General features: G+C 38.3%; 1 protein-coding gene across 3 annotated transcripts in view; it reads right to left on the bottom strand.

Moving 5' to 3' along the window:
• The window catches only part of ATP10D (ATPase phospholipid transporting 10D (putative)), a 108,517-nt gene that overhangs the window by 76,295 nt on the left and 9,790 nt on the right, over positions 1–22,432 (bottom strand). For 2 of the 3 annotated variants that reach the window (XM_043572722.1, XM_043572724.1), the window contains exons 2-3: positions 3,761–4,087; positions 1,428–1,622 (exon numbers count right to left, since the gene is read on the bottom strand). In XM_043572722.1, the coding sequence (XP_043428657.1) occupies positions 1,428–1,622; positions 3,761–4,050 (485 nt within the window). In that variant the 5' untranslated portion in view covers positions 4,051–4,087. Of the gene's footprint in view, positions 1–1,427; positions 1,623–3,760; positions 4,088–22,432 lie in introns of those variants that run through there. The other variant, XM_043572725.1, reaches the window with a different exon arrangement.

A 22,432-nucleotide genomic window follows, 5' to 3' on the forward strand; every position in this document is an offset into this window, starting at 1 on the left:
TAAAACACATGTACACAATGAGCACAGGACTTAAAGGAATATACAGCTGTGTTATAGTTATCTCTGGATACCAGTATCGTAGGTATAATTTGTAGATGTAGATTTACAACATACAGCACAGTTCAAAACTCATCTTTACAGACTTTATTCTTAGCTACACAGTCTTTCAGTTTAATAAATACTGGAGATACACGTCTCCAACAGAGCATATATGCTTCTGAAAAGACCTATTATGAATACCTTTTGCTGCTGCAGTGGGAAGACTTTTATAAGCCTCTAGTTTTGTGTACAAAAAAGAACACTCTTGGGGTGCCTGGCTAACTCATTCAGCACAGCATGTAACTCTTGATTTCAGGGTTGTGATTTTGAGCCCCACGTTGGCTATACAGATTACTTAAAAATAAAATCTTTAAAAACAAACAAACAAAAAAACCCCACTCTTCCCCATTTTTCAGTATTCCTTTCCTCAACAGGTACTTCTGGTCTTTTCTTCCATATCCCATCTTATTTTCATATCCGTTCATATTTTTCTTATTCCATCCTCTTCTTAATCCCAAATTATAACATCCAGTATTAAAAACTATCTGCTTGCTTTCTTTCTTATGGTTTGAAGTTTAATGCTTTCAATTCCACTTATAATAAATTATAGAAGCTTTTGCTTTATCAACTCCTGGGTTGACAACAACTTTTAGAGCTCTTCCTTGACTTATGAAAGGGTTACATCCCAAAAAACCTATTGCAAGTTGAAAATACTGTAGGTTGAAAATGCATGTAATACCCCTAGCCTACAGAATATCATAGTTTAACCTAGCCTACCTTAAACGTGCTCAGAATGCTTACCTATGAGCCTATGGTTGGGCAAAATCATCTAACACAAAGCCTATTTTATAATGAAGTGTTAGTGCTCGCTTCGGCAGCACATATACTAAAATATAATGAAGTGTTGAATATCTCACATAATTTATTGACTACAGTACTGAAAGTGAAAAACAGAATGTTGTATGGGTACAAAATAATTATGTTACCCCCCTGATCACAGGGCTGACTGGGAACTGAGGCTCCCTGCTACTGTCCAGCATCATGAAAGTATCCTACCGCATCACTCACCCAGGGAAACTGTCTAAATTTGAAATCTGAATGCATACTGCCTTGTATCACAGTAAAGTCAAAGAATCCTAAATCAGACCATCCTAAATCAGGACCATCTTACACATTTTGGTTCTGCTATGACACCTGAACTAAACTCACTGCAGGTCTTCAACAAATATTAGGTGAAAACAGCACCACCACCACCATCACCAAAAAGGGTCCTGATCACATCTAAGGGGGAAAAAAGTAACATTCTAAGGGGGAACACATCTAAGGGGGGAAAAAAGTAACATTTCTAAGACATGGGTATTTCCTAGCACAGCTCCTGTTCCACTTACCTACTGTAAACTTTAGTTACTAAATTATTGATCTGTTTGTCAATCTTGTATTTTCGGTAATCTTCCAAACCATCTTTAATTGCGATAATCGTAAGGACTACCACCAAAGGCAGCATCGTAATTTCCTTTTGGAAGGCTTCGACCAAAGGCACCCAGTTCAAGACAGCTAGAAACAGGAAATATAAATTGGCAGCTCTGCAAATCCAAACACACACAAGCAGGTGTTAACAAATCACATACAAGTTTAAAGCAAGAGGGGCAACAATACCACAGGGTGCCTTCCAACGAATTTCTACTGTTTCATTTTCGATGCTACGAAATAGATAACTAGCACAACCTGACGGATCTGAGCAATGTGTCACTCCTGCAGACATCCAGCTCAGGGCATTACTTCAATAAATAGGAGGTAGTTTTTATTAAATACATAATAGTGAATATTGGAGCAGGATAGTCTTGGGTTGTGTAAAACATGACATAAAGCATAACAGAAGACACTATTTTCATTTTAAAGGCTCTAGAAATTTAGAGGAAATTCAGTGTTTAACACATAGTAGAAATAAATTTTTTAAAACTCCAATTCTCTAGCCTTCAGAAGTTACTTTGCAAGTCTGAACATTAAATTCAAACAAGGCTCAAAATAAACAGAGAAGCCCGAGAGGGTTTTTTTCCCCTGGAGACCTACCCTTCTATCTCAGCTCTTCGGCTATGCACTTTTTCAGGAACTTCCTCCACTCCTTTATTTTACATATTCAAATACTTCTCCACTGGTCCCTAAGGTAAATTCAAGTGGCTCATTTCCTTAAAATCTCAATCCTGCATAGCCCCTTGAGTTTTTACCATGAATTTTCTCCATTAACCATTAAACTTCTCAAAATAATTTCCCCACATTTCTCCCTTCCTCGCCTCTAACTCCTTCTGCTCTGAAAATTTCTTTCTTAACTCTTTTTGCTACTTTTTTGGCTTCTATTGTTTTCATGTGGACTGCATCCAAACTTACAACACTGGCCCTGGACTCTGTTCAAGTTCCAGATTCTAGCTCCATCAAGTGTACTAGATTATGAACTTCATAAAAGACAGACTCACCCACAGCATTTAAAGCCATTAATTCAACAAATTCACATCTATACTGTAAACATACCCACCGTTCAATAAATGCATGTGGAACCGAAGTAGAGTGAATAATGAAAATGAATATGTGTAGAATGAATAATGAATGCTGAGAATCTCTCTATTCACACATTAGCATCTCAAACTCAACATTTATAAAAACAAAATAATCAAACCAACTTTCTTTTCATTCCTGTCTTCTGCTAATCCTTCTGGTTAACTCAGATCAAAATGTTCACACCATCTTTTTACTTAATTCTCCGTATCTAACCCATAATATCTGTAATAGATCATTCTTTTCATTCCCGCATTTTTCTAAGCTCAGGTCTTACCACTCACCAGAGTATATACGGAATCTTCCTAAATGTTCTCTCTGCCTTTATTTGCTTCTAAGGGTGTCAGGCAGAAGGGTCCACATTCCAGGCCTCAGTTAAATCTATGCTACTGCCTTTCTGCTTTTACTCCTATTCCTTCCTGCATCTGAAATGTGCTTTGCCGACACCTTTGCCTTGAAAATCTCACCCACTCTCCACAATTAAATTTCAACGCCATTTCGTCTTCTATTGTTCTACTATTGCTCATTTTGAGGCTTCCATCCTACTTGGTAGGACTTTATAACACTCATCACATCCACTGTGTCTTTTCATTGTATACATCTCCTGTTTCCTCGGCTGAATGGCAAACTCCATTAGGAAAGGAGCACCATTTAGACATTTCCTTCAATGCCTAAACTCACAGGAGAGCTTCAATAAATACATATTAAACTGAACTATGTCGTTGCTTCACCTAGTAACATCTTATATCTGCATTTGCTTCAGAGCTCTATTTCCCCCTATAATCAAGTAAGAAAAAGCGAAAATAAAATGCAGCTTGGTCTAATGGAAAGAACATGGAAGCAAGTGTGAAAAGACTCAGAGCTATGGCTCCTGGTCTGCTCCTTATCACTGGCATGACCATGGGTAAACCCCAGCATCGAACTTTGTTTCCTACTCTAGAATATGAACACAACAGTATCTTCCCTGGTCAAGAGAAAGCATTTTACCAATTGTAAAGCGCTGTGTAAACGTGAGGGGTCATCTTTTCACAACAGACTCTACCAGAGTCATCAAAGGAAATGTCCCAAGTCGCAGGCTTAGGTAACCTACGTTATAGGAATGAAAATTCTTGTATCAACCAGAATGACAAAGAACGTAAAATCTCCTTTTTCAAAAACAGAATAAAAGTACCTGTGAAATTGTTCAAATAAGTTTCTTGGCACAAAATTTAGAAGTGTGTACTTTGTTGTTCGTATTCGGTTATTGACGTAGGTACCAGAGAACTTTTCATACTCATCCTTGAAGGGCCGAAGGTGGGGGACAACAACGCGGTGCTTTGCTGCCAGTTTGGGAGTGTGAGAGGGCACACTCCCACAGGCGAGCAGAGAGGAATAGTTGTACGGCCTCTCCTCGTCGTCCCTGCGTGTGCTGCCCATCAGCCGCTGCCAGCGATACCTGGCCCACTGAAGACACTCAGTCATGTCCAAAACGCGCTGAGATCTAGGAGGTGTAGGTGATCTGGCAAAACAAACAGACACCCACTGAAACACTCCTCATAAACTTCTGGAAAGTCTTAAAGAACAGGAAGGATAGTAAAGTTTACAATTTTTTCCATATCAAACAAACACATGACCCAACCGCTGAAGGTATAAATGGTATGAGAACACTTTCATTAGGGGCTCTATTTACTCATGTATTGTGTTTCCCCTTCCCCCGTTCTCAATCCCAGGGAATTTTAGTGAGGACTGAATTGGGGCTGCCTATTGCCCTCCCCAGCATCCTCCTCAGCCATTGAATCTCTGTCCTTCTCTCCAAGGCCAGGTGACTCATCTTGTAATGCCTTCCCCTCAGCACTGCCATTCTCTCCTGAAGAGTGAATACTGGATCAAAGGACTGATCTACACAAGACAGAGACACTAATAGCGTCTTCATGGGATTGCAAAAAGACCAGATGCAGAGGTAATTAAGATGTGGTTAATATCCTTTCAAATTTCCAGTTTAGAATTTAAACCACTTTATATCGAGCAGGAATGACCAAGGATCTACTTAGACATTCTAGCTCGAGCATTTTCAAAATTTGTCAACTGTCAGACTGGTGAGAAATACGTTCTATGATGTAACCTAGAACCTCCACACACACAAATACAAACACAGCTGAAACAGAAGTTATAAAACAATTCTTATCCTTATTACTTGCAATGCATGTTCTATTCTACTCTATTTTCACTCTCGTTTGGTCTCTCTCCCATTTTAATACTGGTCAAGATGCACTGAATTGGTCTCGAGATTAACTAGTATGTTGCTATACACACTTTGGAAAGACAATGATTGAATGTGACTCCACAATGGGTCGAAGGTCTACACGGAAGTGAACAGACCTACTTTCTGTTATGGCAGAAAGGCAGGGGAAAACAGCAGCTGAACTAGAATGTTCAGGGATGGCAACACTTCCTATCATGGCCAGGAGAAGGTAGCCTTTTAATCTTTCTTTATCTATCCCAGCAAAGCTAAAAATACATTATTGCTTAAAGAAGGTTGTTATTAATAATAGTTCATATAAATCTACAGCAAAACTTAAGATATCAAAAGGAAAGCAAATCAGAGTAAGTCATACCTCATTAAGAATCAGCATGAATCATAGTATTTTAAAGCTTAGACTTTAGAGATTATTTAATCTAGAGGTCACAAACCAGTGGCCTTTAAGCAAAATTCTACCCAGTGATGTATCTTGATTCATGGTGTCGGTAAACACATTATTAGAATTTGTTTTCTGATACAGGACCAACCTTTGCAAATAGATATAAATTCACATAAAAATACTGATATTTAGTTTCTCTTAAATCAAAAAAAAAAAAACAACAAAATATTGGGCACATATTTTCACATGATAACAACTGTCAGAAGCCTTTTTACTATAACCCCTGACCCTAACCCTGCATTTTCTGGTTCATCTATTTTAATTGAGTGAATAAGCACAATGTTTACCACTTTTTGACAAATCAAATTCTTCCTGCTCTATAGACTCCAGCTCATATATCAGTTGTATAACTTATTAGGTATGTGACCTATGTAATTAACCTCTGCACCTCAGCTTGCCAATGAAAAAAATGAGACCCATGAAGAATCATGGGGCACACTGTTGACAAACATTGTTCATTCTATTCCCCACTCTCACTCTCCACTTTGGCTATTTCTCAGGTTATACAGAATCAAGGTTGTAAACCCTGTAAATTGGGCTGAGATCCAATCTTTCAATATATTGCTTTTCAAATTAAATAAAGTTGTCCAACTCTAAGTAAATGCTCAGTCCAATACACCTGTAGATACGTAACAAGTAACCAGCACTAAGTAGGATACATACAGAAGAACAAACATTAACAAAATACAGGCATGACATAAAATGACCCCCACACCACCCGATCTCATCCTCAACCATTCTATCCAAAATTCAAACTATGTTCACGAACAAACTGTATTCCACTTGTTTGGTGTTTCCCAAGCTTCTGTCGTAACAGTTCCCTAGGCCCCTTCCCTGGATATCCTGATTAAAAGAAACTAGAATGGAGCCCTGAATGTGGAATCTAGTACCCAAATGACTTATCAGGGAGGTTGCAAAGCACAGGTTATACCTCATATCTCTGCAAATGCTGCTTTCTGGAGGGCTGGTCAATCATTTCATCCACTCACTGCACCAGCCCCTATTCATCGTTTTAGTTTGACTGTGGAGTGGGGGAAACTGAGGAGGGTCCACACAGGAGATACAGTAAGGCATTCCCTGCTCTGCTCCCATTACAATGCTGAGACTGGCTCATTCACCCCACTTGTTTCAGGGTGCAGCAGGTAGCTTCTTTCTTCAAAGTCAGGCAACGCATCTAATTGTTTCCAGACTCCACAACAGAGTCTAATGCTTGGCCAAAGTTAGATGATCAACAAATGACTGTTGATCATTGAATTTTATAGAAACGAGGAAGTATGGGGAAAGGAGACGAAACACCCCATTTCCTCTTTCATGGTTCAGCCGGGCTTTCCTTCCATTAGAAGCAGGAGTAATAAGATTTAAGTTTGAGAAAACAGAAGCAGTCAGTTTGTGACTGCATTCCTTCTACCTTTATTAATAGAAGGAATCTGCTTCTCCAAGCCTGAAAGACTCTTGCAGAAAATCGTTTTCTTTCCCACTGGCTTTATAAGACCAGTAAGCAGTATAGTAGTGATTAAGAGCATAGACTCCAAAGCCAGACGCTGACATCAATTCCTGGCACCTTCACTTGCCAGCTAACCTTGATCAAAGGGTTGTTCTGAGGATTAAGTGAGTTAATATACGTAAAGCCCTTACAATGGTGTGTGAACCATAATTAAGAGCTAAGTAAAGCAAAAAAAATGTAGTGATTATCTGGAAAATGTTCTCTCAATTATAGCATTTATTCATAAATATTGAGAATTTATATGCACAGTGTTGACAGTAACAACTATACCCAATTATTGATCTATATTTAATTTCTTAAACTGTATATAACTCACACTCAGCTTTAGCAACTTTGCATTTCATTTAATTGGAGAGTTTGCCAGGCAACCAACCATGTGACGATAGCAATACCTTCTTCTCAGCTGTTCCCAGGGGTAAACAGAGTAACCTAGTAGACAAAACTCTAAAGAACAACGTGCTATGAAGCATTTTTACTATTTTTCAAAACATCATTCATCATTCCAAGATTTAGCCCACTCTAAAGAGAGTTGATTTGTCATGGTGTTCTGCTAATACATAAAATGGTCCCATGCTTTATTTGACCTAATACTCTGCCACTGATTGAAACACTGCCTTCAGAATTAACAGCAAAATTAAACACACACACACACACACACACACACACACACACACACACACACACATAAAGAACCAAAGGCTAAAAGTTCAATTATCATCACTTAGAAACAGAAAGAATTTTCAGATCTAGATACTTGACTTGTGAGTGAGCTACTGTCCCTAAAGGTAGGGAGATTTAGTATTTCGTTTAAAAGGAAAAAAACACATTTACCTAGGTTTTATTAAAGTCTCCATGCCTAACATCATTTTTACTTTAGGAGTAAACTACTACTTGTGAAAATTTGGGTTACAACAAACTTGCTGCTGGTTAGTGATGGAAAAATACCATTAAAGATTAACTATATGAAAAGGCCTGCATGTTCCCAGGCTAAGCATGGAAACTTGAAGCCCAACATTACCCAAATTATGCAATGTCAAAAAACACCTGACTCTGGACACTTTGCTTTCACTAACGGACATTAGCATTTTATCTAGAATTTAAAAATTAATTAATATGATCATAGATCCTAAAGGTCAAGATGCTTTTTTTTTTAATGTTTATTTATTTTTTAGAGACAGAGAGGTAGAGTGTGAGTGGGGGAGGGAGAGGAGAGAGAGAGGGAGACACAGAATCTGAATCAGGCTCCAGGCTCGGAGCTGTCAGCAGAGCCCCACAGGGGGCTCAAATCCACCAACCTGGAGATCATGACCTGAGCCTCAGCACAAGTCGTCAGCCACTTAACCAACTGAGCCACCCAGGCACCCCCTAAAGGTCAAGATTCTTAACGCACGTGAATACTGGGAGAGAAGGACTGGGTATGAGATTAACATGAACCAAATGCTATATACACCCAACTTGCAACACTCCTTCACAGCAAGGCAATTATATGGTAAAAAAAAATAAAAATAAAAAAGTTTCACTGCGAATAACCATTTATCACCAGAATATAAATATCTATACATATTAAAAACATGTGCAAACTTTTTTATAATTGCCACAAAAAATTATAAACCACTTTTACTTAGGAATATTGATGGAAAAACTCATAAAAATCTAGCAAATTAAATACAATGCAAAAGGATGGCTGCTGGTTGTCTCTAGGGGTTGAGAGCAGCCTTCCAGTGACGGCCAGCAAGAAAATGGAGACATAGGTCCTACTACTGCAAAGAACCAAGGTCTGCCAACAACCTGAGTAAAGTTGGAAGTAGATTCTTCCTGGGTTTTCAGTTAAGAACTCAGCCTCGATGACATACTAATTTCAACCTTTGAGAACCTGAGCAAAGAACCAAGTCTCACCATACCTGGACTTTTCATCAACAGAACTATACTCATAAACTAGCGTTTATGAGTGGCATGGACTAAGCCACTAAATTGTGGTTGTTATAATGGCAAGACAAAATTAGCGCAGAGGGCCCAAAAGTAGATCCTTGTATAAACAGAAAGATAATATATGGCAAATATCCCAATTGTGGGATTTCAAATCAGTGGGAAAATGGTGACTTAACATACCTGAATAAGTGGTTATCCATCTTGAAAGCCAGAAAGCTAAAATCCTTTATACCTCATTTAAAAATAAATTTTTAGGGGCGCCTGGGTGGTGCAGTCGGTTAAGCGTCCGACTTCAGCCAGGTCACGATCTTGTGGTCCGTGAGTTCGAGCCCCGCGTCGGGCTCTGGGCTGATGGCTCAGAGCCTGGAGCCTGTTTCCAATTCTGTGTCTCCCTCTCTCTCTGTCCCTCCCCCGTTCATGCTCTGTCTCTCTCTGTCCCAAAAATAAATAAACGTTAATAAATAAATAAATAAATAAATAAATTTATTTTTATTTCAAAATATTTTAATAAATTTTTGATTTAAAAAATCTCTAGGTAGATTAAAACTTAAATGTAAAAATTATAGTAAATTTACTGGAAGAAAATTCAGAACACTTATTGTTAGCTGGGCAAAATTGTTAACTTCTCTCTTGGTTAGGAAAGTTCTCTTGTAGTCAGTGCTGGTGAGGATACGGGGAAACAAATCCTCTGGCAATGGGAAATGAATTGCTTAAAATCTCCCCTCCACCAAAAAAAAAAAAAATGTAACAATATCTAGTAAAATTGAAAATACATGTAACTATTGACACAGCAATTCCATTTTGGGGAGTCTTACCTATAGGTATAGGTATATGTACAAGAATGTATACTGTAGTTTTGGGGGTTTTTTGTTTGTTTTTTGTAGTAACAGTTTTGGAAATATCATGAGAGTCCTTCAATTATGGAAGAGCCGATACATACACTAGGACACATCCACATTACAGAACATTACACATTTATTTAAAATTATATATATCCATCCATTGACCTGAACGAATGACTATTATGTATAGTTAGGGAAAAAAAAGGAAATAATGGAGACCTGCAAATAGAAATGATCAAAACCAAAAATTAATAAACATGAATGAAGTACAGACCAAAATGACTGATCTGGATTCAAAGAATGGTAAGAATAAAAACGTGGGCACAGTTGAAGTTTCACTTTAGTTACCACCTACCAAAATAGGCAAAGGTATACATAGATCTAGGATGCACATAAGCCGGTGCAGCTCTTGTCACCTCCTTAGTTCCTCATGAAGACAAGACCGTTTAGCAGTGCTGTCGGCTGTGAGGAATGTGGAGCCTGCCAGTTCACAAGATGCTGGAACAGAAGTCCACTGCCTTTTCAAATTCTTAGGCTGGAAGAAGGGCCACATCAACACATGAGGGTCTACAGATTATATTATCAAGCCTTGATTAGAGAATCAAGGGCTATCTTAGTGTACTGCAGCTCCACAGACCTAGCTTGTATTTCTTTTTTTTTTTTTTTCCAACGTTTATTTATTTTTGGGACAGCGAGAGACAGAGCATGAATGGGGGAGGGGCAGAGAGAGAGGGAGACACAGAATCCGAAACAGGCTCCAGGCTCTGAGCCATCAGCCCAGAGCCTGACGCGGGGCTCGAACTCCCGGACTGCGAGATCGTGACCTGGCTGAAGTCGGACGCTTAACCGACTGCGCCACCCAGGCGCCCCCCTAGCTTGTATTTCTTAATGCACTGTTGAATCCACAACTGGCCTGGCCTTGGTTTGCTTCACTTAATAACACAAACTGTGTGTATGTTCACATACATTTGCAAGAACATGGATAAAAGTATAGAATTATTTACACAGGGCTATGACTATCGGTTATCGATAGTGAGAATAAAAGGGAATAGAAGATGAACTCTTCTTTCTTATCTTTGGCACAATGAAGATGTATTGATTTATAATTTTTTAAATAAAGTTTTTGAAGGGAGAATTTATAATTAATAGCTACAAACGTCAAATGTTGCCCTAAGCATTAGGTCTGCGTGATGCTACATGATCCAATATTCCATTCAGTCACAGAAGCTGAAAAAACCAATAAAGTTCTAAAATCTACAAGAGATCATTATGCACAAAACCAATTAAGATTAGCAATAAAGGAATATAGGGATGCCTGGGTGGCTCAGTCGGTTGAGCATCCGACTCTTGATTTCGGCTCAGGTCGTGATCCCAGGGTCCTGGGATCGAGCCCCACATCGGGCTCTGTGCTAAGCATGGAGTCTGTTTAAGATTCTCTCTCTCTCTCTCTCTCTCTCTCTCTGTCCCCTGCTCACAGTCACTCATGCTGTCCCAGAAAGAAAGAAAGAAAGAAAGAAAGAAAGAAAGAAAGAAAGAAAGAAAGAAAGAAAGAAAGAAAGAAATGTAAACCAAGCATTGCTTATAAAATAAGTACTAACATTTCTATCATGGCTACTCTTTATGAAATACATTTACCAGTGTCATTTATGACTTCTATTTTTCAAAGTAAGAAACAAAAAGTCAAAGAAGGGTTTATAATAACTCAAGGCATGCAATTTTAACTCCAAAGTCATGCCTTTCCAACTATACAATACTACTTTTATAGAAAATTTAAAGTCAAATATTATCATTTAAAACTATATTATTTCTAATTATAAAATTTTTTCTAGAAGATATTAAAAACAAAAATCCTTCATAACAGAGCATACCTAAAATAACATATCGCACTATGCTCCTTCTTGAATACAAATGTACTTGAAAGCAAACAGTTCTCAAAAACCCTGTTTCCCTTAATGAATGCTTAATGAAAAGTTTGTAGCAAGGCAGATTACCAAAGGTAAATATGCAGTAATGAATTCCCTTGGGCCCAGTTAGCATTTAAAACTTTCTGAGGTCATCACCACCCAACAAACAACTTGAATTACACACATAAGCTCACTTGCCTGAAAGAGAAAAACATTCCTATGTATAGTCGTGTCAAGATGCTCTGTTTGTGGCTGTCAAACTCCAGCATGCATCAGTGTCCTGAACCACATCCCTGACTTTCTGATTCCACAGGTCTGGGGTGAGGGTTCAAGTATTTGCATGTCTAACACATTTCCAGGTAGTGTTGATGCTGCTGGTCCTGAACCATACTTTGGGAACCACTACTCTATGCTAAATCAGTTTATTTCAAAATGTGAAGTTGAAATTAAGAGTGAACAGTTTATTAGGTACCACTCCTGTTACCAGCAAGCCCATCACCTTTGACTGTATAGACCAAGGCTATGACCAGTGACTTGACAACCTGCACAAACAGAAGTTGGTGGTGAGGCCTGCAGGATCAATTCTTTCTACAGATTTAATATAGTTACAGTCAGTTTCAACCAACATTTCCAAAAGCTCAGCAAGGGAGAACAGTAAGTCCCGGCCTTGACAGACTTCTAATCTTCTTCTCGACTAAGAGAAGAAAACCCTAACAAAATATCAAAGTTGTTACATGTTCAAGATCTTGGAAGAAAGTCAAGTTATCTAGTAGGGTCAATAAAAAATACAGAGTAATTTTATAGCTATCAGTTTCCGAGAATAAGATAGGAACTGTTCACAGTAGAAACTTACAAGCTATGAAAGTCTCCTTGACCTCGATGTGTCAGGTAGCCCTCTCTGAAGCACAATGAGCCCTGATAAAACTTGGGCTTGTTCCAATCTGGGTCATCCCTAACTTATTCAATTCTCTCTGTAAGAGCCCTATTGCCCTCAAGGAGATCAATTCTCTCTGACAGGTAATAACAATGGCAGTAAGATCATTTGCTGGTAAGATCTTTGCTGGTTTCTTTGTCGTATCAGGGGCCAAAGTGACAGGTTGGCAGGGCTCCTTTAGTTACTACTATCCTGTGATCTACAAAAGGAGATCATCACCCCACATAATCACTGGAAAAAATATGAACAGTCATAGATGGATCTAATACAAGTTTGGTGATGACAAGGGTCAATTTATTTAGTGGGAAAACTGGATCTTGAATAATGAAGTCCCATAATCCTCTGTGCTCTCCAGGTGAGAGGAATCAGATTTGCCAAATAAAGTCATTTTGGAGTTCCGTGTGCTCTTTAATATTCTCTATTAATTTAACTTCTTGAACTAAATCCCCAGTCGAAGTATATATTCTTTTAGATGTATGCAAGAGGCCAGGCAAGGAGAATATGTCACCAAAAACAATGAACTGAAGTAATTACTTTCGATAACTGCTGATTATTATCATGGGAGGAAGTGCTACATAGGAGTATAAAAAACTAACTTACAGTATCTTTCACTTCTACCACTAACGAAGAAATCTTTGTGAGAGCTTTGTCATTTTTTAGGACCCTAAATAGGAAAAGGTCAACTCTACTCAAGCACATAGCCCTTAGGCATCTTTAGAAAAGAGTGCTTAAAGGGGCACCTGGGTAGCTCAGTCAATTAAGCATGCACCTTCGGGTCAGGTCATGATCTTGTGGTCTGTAGTTTCGAGCCCCATGTCGGGCTCTGTGCTGACAGCTCAGAGTCTGGAGCCTGCTTAAGATTCTGTCTCTCCCTCTCTCTCTGCCCCTCTCCAGCTTGCTTGCTCTCTCTCTCTCTCTCTCTCTCCCCCTCCCTCTCTCTCTCTCTCTCTCTCTCTCTCTCTCTCTCTCTCTCTCACACACACACACACACACACACAAACATTTTAAAAAAATTTTTTTAAGAAAAACAAGGAGTGCTTAAGCCACGTTTACTCAGTCCATGACCTGAAAACCAGACACTGGCTGATGGAGGGGGAGAGAAACAAAAAATACTGTTCTACATCACAGAAGCAGCCTCTAAATCAGACTGAGGGAAGGAACCCTCCAGAGCAATGGAGGGTCCTCATGTTTAATATCATTGCAGTTGAATTTTCAAAGACAACATGTTTATTTTAAAAGAAGACAGATACAAAATATGACTGTGGTACCTAGATGCATAGTTTTATACTGGGAAGAGTTATTCATTCTTAATGTTTCCAAATACATTAAGTATAAGACATTCTTTAATTCTCTTATGTGAGTGTGCATATATATATATATATATTTTTTTTCATCCATTCAGACTCTGAAAGCTTTACCATCTCTCATCTTCGATGTATCTCAACTTTCTCTTGAAAGGACCACACATCCAAATGAGTTACATTTGCTGATGCTTGGACTTCAAAACTGGTTTAAGCTAGCAAAAGGGCAGGGAAAATGCTGCAGTTGTATGAATGTCTCTCTGGTACTAGGAACCAAAAAAAAGCTCACCCATACTCATGGTTAGTTCCTAATATGTCTTTGTCTATTCTTAAAGCTGAAAAAACATATATTAAAAGTTAATAACAATTTTTAATACTATGTTTTGACATTGGTAATTCTAGATAGTACTCCTAAATATTGAGATGACAGAAAAGCATGTTTTTGAGATTTGGTTATTCAACTCTAATAAAATATTAATTCAATAAACCTAAGATCATAACAATATCTGCCACTTAGAAAGACATGCCGAGTTCTGTGCTGGGGATAAATATACAGTAACTTTAATCCTTACAACAAAGGACATACAATTATCCCCATGTTAGGATGAGAAAACTGAGGCTCAGAGCGATTGAGAAATTTACCCAAGGGACATAGCTTGGTGAGTGGTTGGTTACCCAAGCGTAATCCAAAGAACATGAGGGTTGGAAGAAAGAAGACGATGAGTATAAAAAATCTGAACTTAGGTCGTTTAGGGAAAAAAAAGAACTAAAGACACACTTCATTTGAAAAACTAAAGTTAACAAGTTCAAATATTTGTATTTAATTTTAAAACATTCTATTGATGCATTCAATAGAACAATCTTTACATATGTTTGAAACGTGATTCAGTACACACAAATAAAATTTGCTTTTAAATGATTCATTTTTAACCTGACTTCAGTATCATCTGCCCCCACAGGGACCTGTAAGCAGCTAAACTGCGGTCTTTCACTGTTGCTCCTTCATGCATGGCCTCACTTCCCTGCTCATCCAAATTCAATTTCGTGGTCAACCCTGTTATCATTTCCTTCTGTAGTCTCTCTACCCCTTAGCTCTTCTTTTCTCTCTTGGCAAAACTCTTATCCTAGTTCTATTCAAATCAGTTATATCCAGATCCCTGTTATACTCTGTTCTAGTTAGTACCTCCAAGTTGAAAGCGTCAGAGAGAAACGTGTAACATCCCTCACTGGTGTCACTTTAAATTACTGACCATGGACCACCAGCCAGCCACACCTGCTGATGGTAATCACACAGCATTTGCAAACTCTTCACTTTCCCACTTTCATAGACAACTGTTTCATACCTTTTCCTCTAACTTTCCATATCTCCCTCCTAACTTTCTTCCTGCTGATGACCTTGTTTCTACTGTACTGAGAAACCAGGGCCATCAAACCAGAACTTCTACAGGTTCCCCCCATGTAACTGCCCTCCAGCTCAGACCTCTTCCCCCAAACTCCAGACTCCTGTATCTGCCTGCCAACGAGGCAGCCCATCTCTAGATGGTAACATGTACAGAACTGTGCTCTTCTGCCTCCTCTGCAGATTAGCCCTATCAGTTGATGGCAGCTCCATCCTTCCGGATCCTCAGCCTGGGGTCCTGTCCTTTCCTCAAAACCCACATATAGTCAGTCAGCAAATTCAGCTGAATCCAGAATCTCACCACATGGCATCACCTCTACCACTAAACCCTAAGTTACATCCTGAATTTTCCACAATTTAAAACTCTCTAGAGGCTCTCATCTTAATTATGACAATAGCTGTCAGCATCACGTGTATCTGCCTCCCAAACTCCTCTCCAATTTATTTTTTTAGTGTTTATTTGAGAGACAGAGCACAGATGAGCAGGGGAGGGGAAGAGAGAGAGAGAGAGAGAGAGAGAAGGAGGGAGGGAGGGAGAGATAGAATCCCAAGTGGACTCCATGCTGCCAGCACAGAGCCCAACGTGGGGCTAAAACTCCCCAACGGAAGATCCTAACTGGAGCCAATATCAAAAACCAGATGTTTAACTGACTGAGCCACCCGGGTGCCACAGTCCTCTCCAATCTATTGCTCCTCCCCTCCTTCATGCCACCTGCCACAGGCTCACCTCAGCCATCCCTGTTCTCCTTCCCAGTTTTATTTTTCATAGAACTTTTGCATCAATTTCCAACATCATAAAATTATTTTTGTATTTTAGCTCTTGTCTCTCCTCTCCATTAGAGGAGGGATTTCTATCTTTTTTGTTCACTCATACAGACTAGTCCTGCAAAGTACCAGGCAGAGTAGATTTCAATGCATATCTGTGGAACAAACATAAGAATCAGGTACCACCTCTCATACTTAGCAAAAAGAGGAATATCTGTGACAATCTTGTATACACCATTTCCATAAGGTATATAAGTTATTCCATGATCTCATTGTATCTTTTATTGTGCATGCTAAAGTTATTAGAGTTTCAGATTTAGATTTATAGCATGTAACCCTAAAATGACCACTAACAAGACTCTGCAACAGGTAGACATAAAAAGGGAAATAAAACAAGGAGACCGTATTTTTAAAAATTACTCAGGTATTTGAATTTCTTTGTTGTGAAACTCTCAGGGAGGAAGTTTTCTGAATACCTATTTTTTTTCACATAGCTTAAGGTTTATCCCTTTAAGTACCAAAACAATTTTATCTGGGATGAAACAGCAACATGTAAAAGAATGAAACTGGACTACTCTCTTACACCATACACAAACTCAAAATGGATGAAAGACCTAAATGTAAGACAGGAAACCATCAAAGCCCTAGAGGACAAAACAGGCAGCAACCTCTTTGACCTCAGCTACAGCAACTTTGTACTCAACATGTCTCCAGAGGCAAGGGAAACAAAAACAAAAATCAACTATTGGGACCTCATCAAGATAAAAAGCTTCTGCACAGCAAAAGGAACAATCAGCATAACTAAAAAGCAACCAAAGGAATGGGAGAAGACATGTGCAAATGACCTATTGGGTAAAGGGTTAGTATCCAAAATCTATAAAGAACTTAGCAAAATCAACACCCAAAAAAATAAATAATCCAGTGAAGAAATGGGCAAAAGACATGAATAGACACTTTTCCAAAGAAGACATCCAGATGGCCAACAGACACTTGAAAAGATGCTCAACACTGTTCATCATCAAGGAAATACAAATCAAAATGACACTCAGATACCACCTCACACCAGTCAGAGTGGCTGAAATCAACAACTCCGAAACAACAGACATTGGCAAGGATGTGGAGAAACAGGAACCCAGTTGCACTGTTGGTGGGAATGCAAACTGGTTACAGCCTCTCTGGAAAACAGTGTGGAGGTTCCTCAAAAAATTAAAAATAGAACTACCCTATGACCTAGCAATAGCACTACTAGGAATTTATCCCAAGGATATAGGAGTGCTGATGTACCTACAATGTTTACAGCAGCACTATCAACAATAGCCAAATTATGGAAAGAGCTCAAGTGTCCATCAACTGATGAATGGATAAAGAAGATGTGGTTTACATATACAATGGAATACTACTTGGCAATGAGAAAGAATGAAATCATGCCATTTGCAGCAACGTGGATGGAACCGGAAGGTATTATGCTAAGTGAAATAAGTCAGTCAGAGAAACACAGATATCGTATGTTTCACTCATATGTGGTATTTGAGAAACTTAACAGAAGACCATGGGGGAAGGGAAGGGGGAAAAAATAGTTTCAAACAGAGAGGGAGGCAAACTATAAGAGACTCTTAAATACAGAGAGAAAACTGAGGGTTGATGGGGGCTGGGGGTAGGGGGAATGGGTTATGGGCATTGAGAACAGCACTTGTTGGCATGAGCGCTGAGTGTTGTCTGTAAGCGATAAATCATGGGAATCTATTCCCAAAGCCAGGAGCACACACTGTATACACTGTATGTTAGCTAACTTGACAATAAATTATATTTAAAAAAAATAACTAAATAAAAAATTAAAAAAATAAAATTAGAAAAAACACAAAGTGGGAAAAAAACCAATAGGATGAAGTGTGAAGAGTGTTAAAACCAGGGGAGTATAAGTGTGTGTGTGTGTGTGTGTGTGTGTGTGTGTGTGTGTAGTCCCTGTGTGTGACTGCCTTTTAAAATTAAATATAAATTGTTTCTTGATTACTATTTTGGAATTTATGTGCATTCTTATATACCACTACTTTGGATAATCAAGGTTTGATCCTACACAGACTTATGGTTTTTCCCTCTGTTATGTAACATCTGGTATTCAGAAACTGTATCCCCTTCCAGATCATCTTTATTTTTTCCTTGTTCATGTTAGTGCTTCCCAGGATTTATACTGAACAATTCAACTTTGTCAAAGAAGAATCATGCTTTCACAACATTGTACTTAAAAAGAATAAAATAGGGGTGCCTGGGTGGCTCAGTCAGTTAACCATCCGACTTTGGCTCAGGTCATGATCTCACGGTTCGTGGGTTCAAGCCTCGCATCGGGCTCTGTGCTGACAGCTCAGAGCCTGGAGCCTGCTTTGGATTCTGTCTCCCTCTCTCTGTCCCTCCCCTGTCTGTGCTCTCTCTCTCTTTCTCTCTCTCTCTCAAAAATAAACATTAAAAAATGTTTTAATAAAACAAAAATAAATAAATGAATTTTCCTATATTTTACACAGTTTAAGTAAATTTTCTTCTGAGAATTCAGTTCCAATATTCTAAGCACCATTACAGCAAAGTGTTCTATATAGTGATGCCTTCAGGATGTTTGGAAACACATCCATAAGTTCTCTTTCAGTAGTTGAAGGCCTCCTTGTTTTGAATGCTCATGTCTGACTTTATAGGTTTCTCCCTTGGGTGCCCAAATATCTGACTTCATCAAAATTTAACTCATACTCCCAACTCTCTTAGAAAATCAATATGCTTAAATATTGAATTAATAATGACCTCAATGGTCTTCAGGAAGCAGAACACAGAAACTTATGGCTTATTTAGTGAAACCTATTTTCACTGTTCAGAGATCACTTTTCCTTCTATCTGTTTAATAAACAGGCACCAAGGGTTCCCTGTGCCAGTCTGGCACTTTTCCTGGACTGCAACCACAATAATGAAAAGTCCTATGTAAATTCCATGATTCCTGCCCTCAAGGAACAAAGAGCCCAGAAGAGGGATCAGGCATGAACTTCATGAGATTCCCTCATTCCCTGAAATACTTCAGAGATTAACCTCCATGAGACAAACCTTGACATGTTTATGGCCAGGTTTCAGAGTGGTAAATACAAAGAACATTAAAACACTAACCTAATCAATAAACAAGTAAGTTATGATATGAAGTTAGCACCCAGATAAGTGCCCATTTTGAAAACAAGAGCCAAAATACCTTCCTAAACAGCAGAACACAAATTTCATGGCGTGGTATCTTTATTCATCACACAAAGGACAACAAATTCTAGCTCTATGTGACAAGCTGTGTGTGTAAAACATAATAAACACACTGGATTGTGATTCTAAATACATGCTGTAAAAGACTGTTAGTAAGAAAGAGGGGAATGAACTATAATTATTTAATAGCTGCTTCCCCATTAAGACCATCCTATTTACAGTTTGAACCAATAACCAGACAATGCCTACCACATGACAAGTACTCAATGAATATTAAAAAAAAAAATTGTTAATGTTTGTTTATTTTTGTGACAGAGAGAGACAGAGCATGAGCAGGGGAGGGGCAGAGAGAGAGGGAGACACAGAATCCGAAGCAGGCTCCAGGCTCCAAGCTGTCAGCACAGAGCTCGATGTGGGGCTCGAACCTATGGACCATGAGATCATGACTTGAGACAAAGTCAGACGCCCAGGCGCCCAATGAATATTTTTAAATAAATTAAATAAGTATTTTAAGTAAATATTTTAAATAAATTAACTAATCTCTAATAAGGTTCATGGTCATATACTATGCATCCCAGAAATGAGTGTTCTCCAAAGAAGAAAAATCTCAAGAAGATAAAGGTCAAGCAATCAGTAAGTGTGCAATAAGTATTACTGAATGATGGGATCCTACTTGGTCTATTCTACCTTGTCTTCTGTAATCCAAGACGACCTAAAGCCACTTACCTCTGCTTGAGATAATTATATTTGTCCTATTGATGACTTAGGTTGTATTAAACTAGGGGTTCTCAACTAGGAACAATTTTGCCTCCCCAGGGGACATTTGCAGTATCGGGAAGCATTTTCGGTTGTCACAACTGAGGGGGTGCTAATGGATAGGTGCCGTGGATGCCACTATAATCACAGGACAGCCCCTACGACAACAAAGAATTATTGGCCTAAAATGCCAATAATGCTACTGCTGAATACACGTCTAGAGCAAGCCATCACATTTGTTCAAGAGAGAGGAAAGTAGCAGAGTGGAAAAAAGAGCTTTTCAGGCAATCATGGGGTCAAATCCTGATCAGTAAGTGGCAGCTATTCTTACTATTATGGAGCACTTATTAATCATTTGATGGCAACATTTCACTAAGTAGGAAAAGCATTTAAAGGTGATAAGACTTAGCAACTTAAAAAATTCATAATTTAAAGCTAGAAAAGATCTTAAATATCCAGCTAAATACTTCATACACAAGAAAACTGAGGTTCAGAGACACTGACTCACCCATTATTATACATCAAGTTAGTGGCAGTCACATAAAATAATCCAGCCATCCTCTCCACTACCGTTTAATTACTCATTCATATATAGGTAGGTTTTTATTAATTCCTAAATTGCACACTTATAAATATGTCGTAAGTTATTTAAGTCATAGTTTGACTATAAGATTTTATGCCTGCTAAAATTTTGTATGATAGTGTGCTTACCCTATGTTTAAAATTACTAAGATTTATTCACATTTGTATCTACCTTAAAATTTTCACAGCTAATTTGTGAGCTCTGCCTTATTTCATTTTCATCCTAATGAAAATGAAATTTTCCTATTAGCACTCACAATGGCCTACTTTTTACATTGATATTTTATAAAAGCAATATAAAAAATTATTCACTTCTGGTTTAAATATTTGCTAGAAGGGCATGAACAAACACGTAGACACTGACAAACTGCAAATACATAGGAAAAAAGTATTTCCAACTTCACCAGTAACCTTAAAAAAGCAATTAAAACAGAGCATTTTTTGCACTGAATGTAGCAAAGAATTTCTTTATTCATAATGCTCAATGAAAGCAAGCTTTCATACAGTTCTGGGGTAATCTAGCCCACTTTTTCACTTCTCTGGAGCCAAGAGGTAATACGCCTTAAAATGCTCATCGTCCTCGGCCCTGAGTAGAAAGATGATCAACTCAGCACTGGAAAGGGCACGAATTCAAAAGCCGAGAAAAAGAGAAATTGTTAAATTGTGGTGTATCTAAATGGAAATATAATATTTAAAAAATATTCAAATGAATTTTTGAAGTTTATAAGGTTTTATAAGTTTATAAGGTTTTAATCCATTATTTATACCTGTATATCACTATGAACTCAAGTGGAATGAATATATATATATATATATATATATATACACACACACACACATACACTCTTTATATACATAAATTTGGAATAAAATATTTTTAAAACATAAACACTGGTTATTTTGAGGTAGTATATTAATAGATAACTTTTAAATATGTTTTGTAACTGTCCATATCCATGAAAATATATACTCACTTTATCATTAGAAAATTATCTTCATTTCAGTGAAAAACTATTCACTGAATACAAACTAATCCCACAAAACATGTCCCAACTTTAATCACAAAGCCAAATGCTTATGGTAGAGAAAAGCATACAAGTAAGTTAATGTTTTGCTTCTACATTTAAGATCAGGGATGGGGTGCCTGGTGGCTCAGTCGGTTGAGCGTCCAAGTCTTGGTTTTGGCTCAGGTCATAATCTCATAATTTGTAGGTTCAAGCCCCACATCGGGGTCTGTGCTGATGGCACGGAGCCTACTTGGGATTCTCTGCCTCTCTCTCTACCCCACCCCTCCCCAGGCTTGCTCTCTCTCTCAAAATATATAAACGTAAAAAAAATAAAAAATAAAAGAATACAGCCAGTAAAGATGCACTATGAAAATACTTTTATGTGGAGACTCTATATATAATTAATTAATTACAACTTTAATGATCAAAGTAGGTACCTATATCATTCCTCACCTCCACAAAGACACTCAGGACCTCTGGTAAGAAATCTTGATTCCCTAGCACAAACTCCCTACTGAGAGTCATAAGGATTCATATTTGCTTTCTTTAATCATCCTCCAAAAATATACCCAAGATCAAAGGATGAGAAAAATGTCCCCCTCTTTTTGTCTTATGAAACACAAAAATGTTTAATTATATCTTTTGAAGCTAGCTCACAAGTAGCACACAAGTATTTGAAATGGCACACAGGAGTCCATGGAATTGTCTTTTTCAGAGACCTTTTAAACTAGACCAGGCACCTGTCCACCAAAACCCAGTGACTATGGCCTGCTCATTAAGGATCTTACCCTAAGCCTGTATTCTCAAACTATCACAGATCAGAATCACCTGAAATTTGTGAAAACATGTCTTCTTCCCCTGTGCACGCACGTGCGCGCGCGCACACACACACACACACACACACACACACACACACACTCTCCAGTTTCAGATTCAAAAGGTTTGCAGTGGGGCCTGAGAATTTGTATTTCTAACAAGTTTAAGTGATGCCAATTCTGGGTACCAGAATCTGAAAATCATTGA

This window comes from Prionailurus bengalensis, chromosome B1 (assembly GCF_016509475.1).
Source record: "Prionailurus bengalensis isolate Pbe53 chromosome B1, Fcat_Pben_1.1_paternal_pri, whole genome shotgun sequence".
Classification (NCBI taxonomy): Eukaryota; Metazoa; Chordata; class Mammalia; order Carnivora; family Felidae; genus Prionailurus; species Prionailurus bengalensis.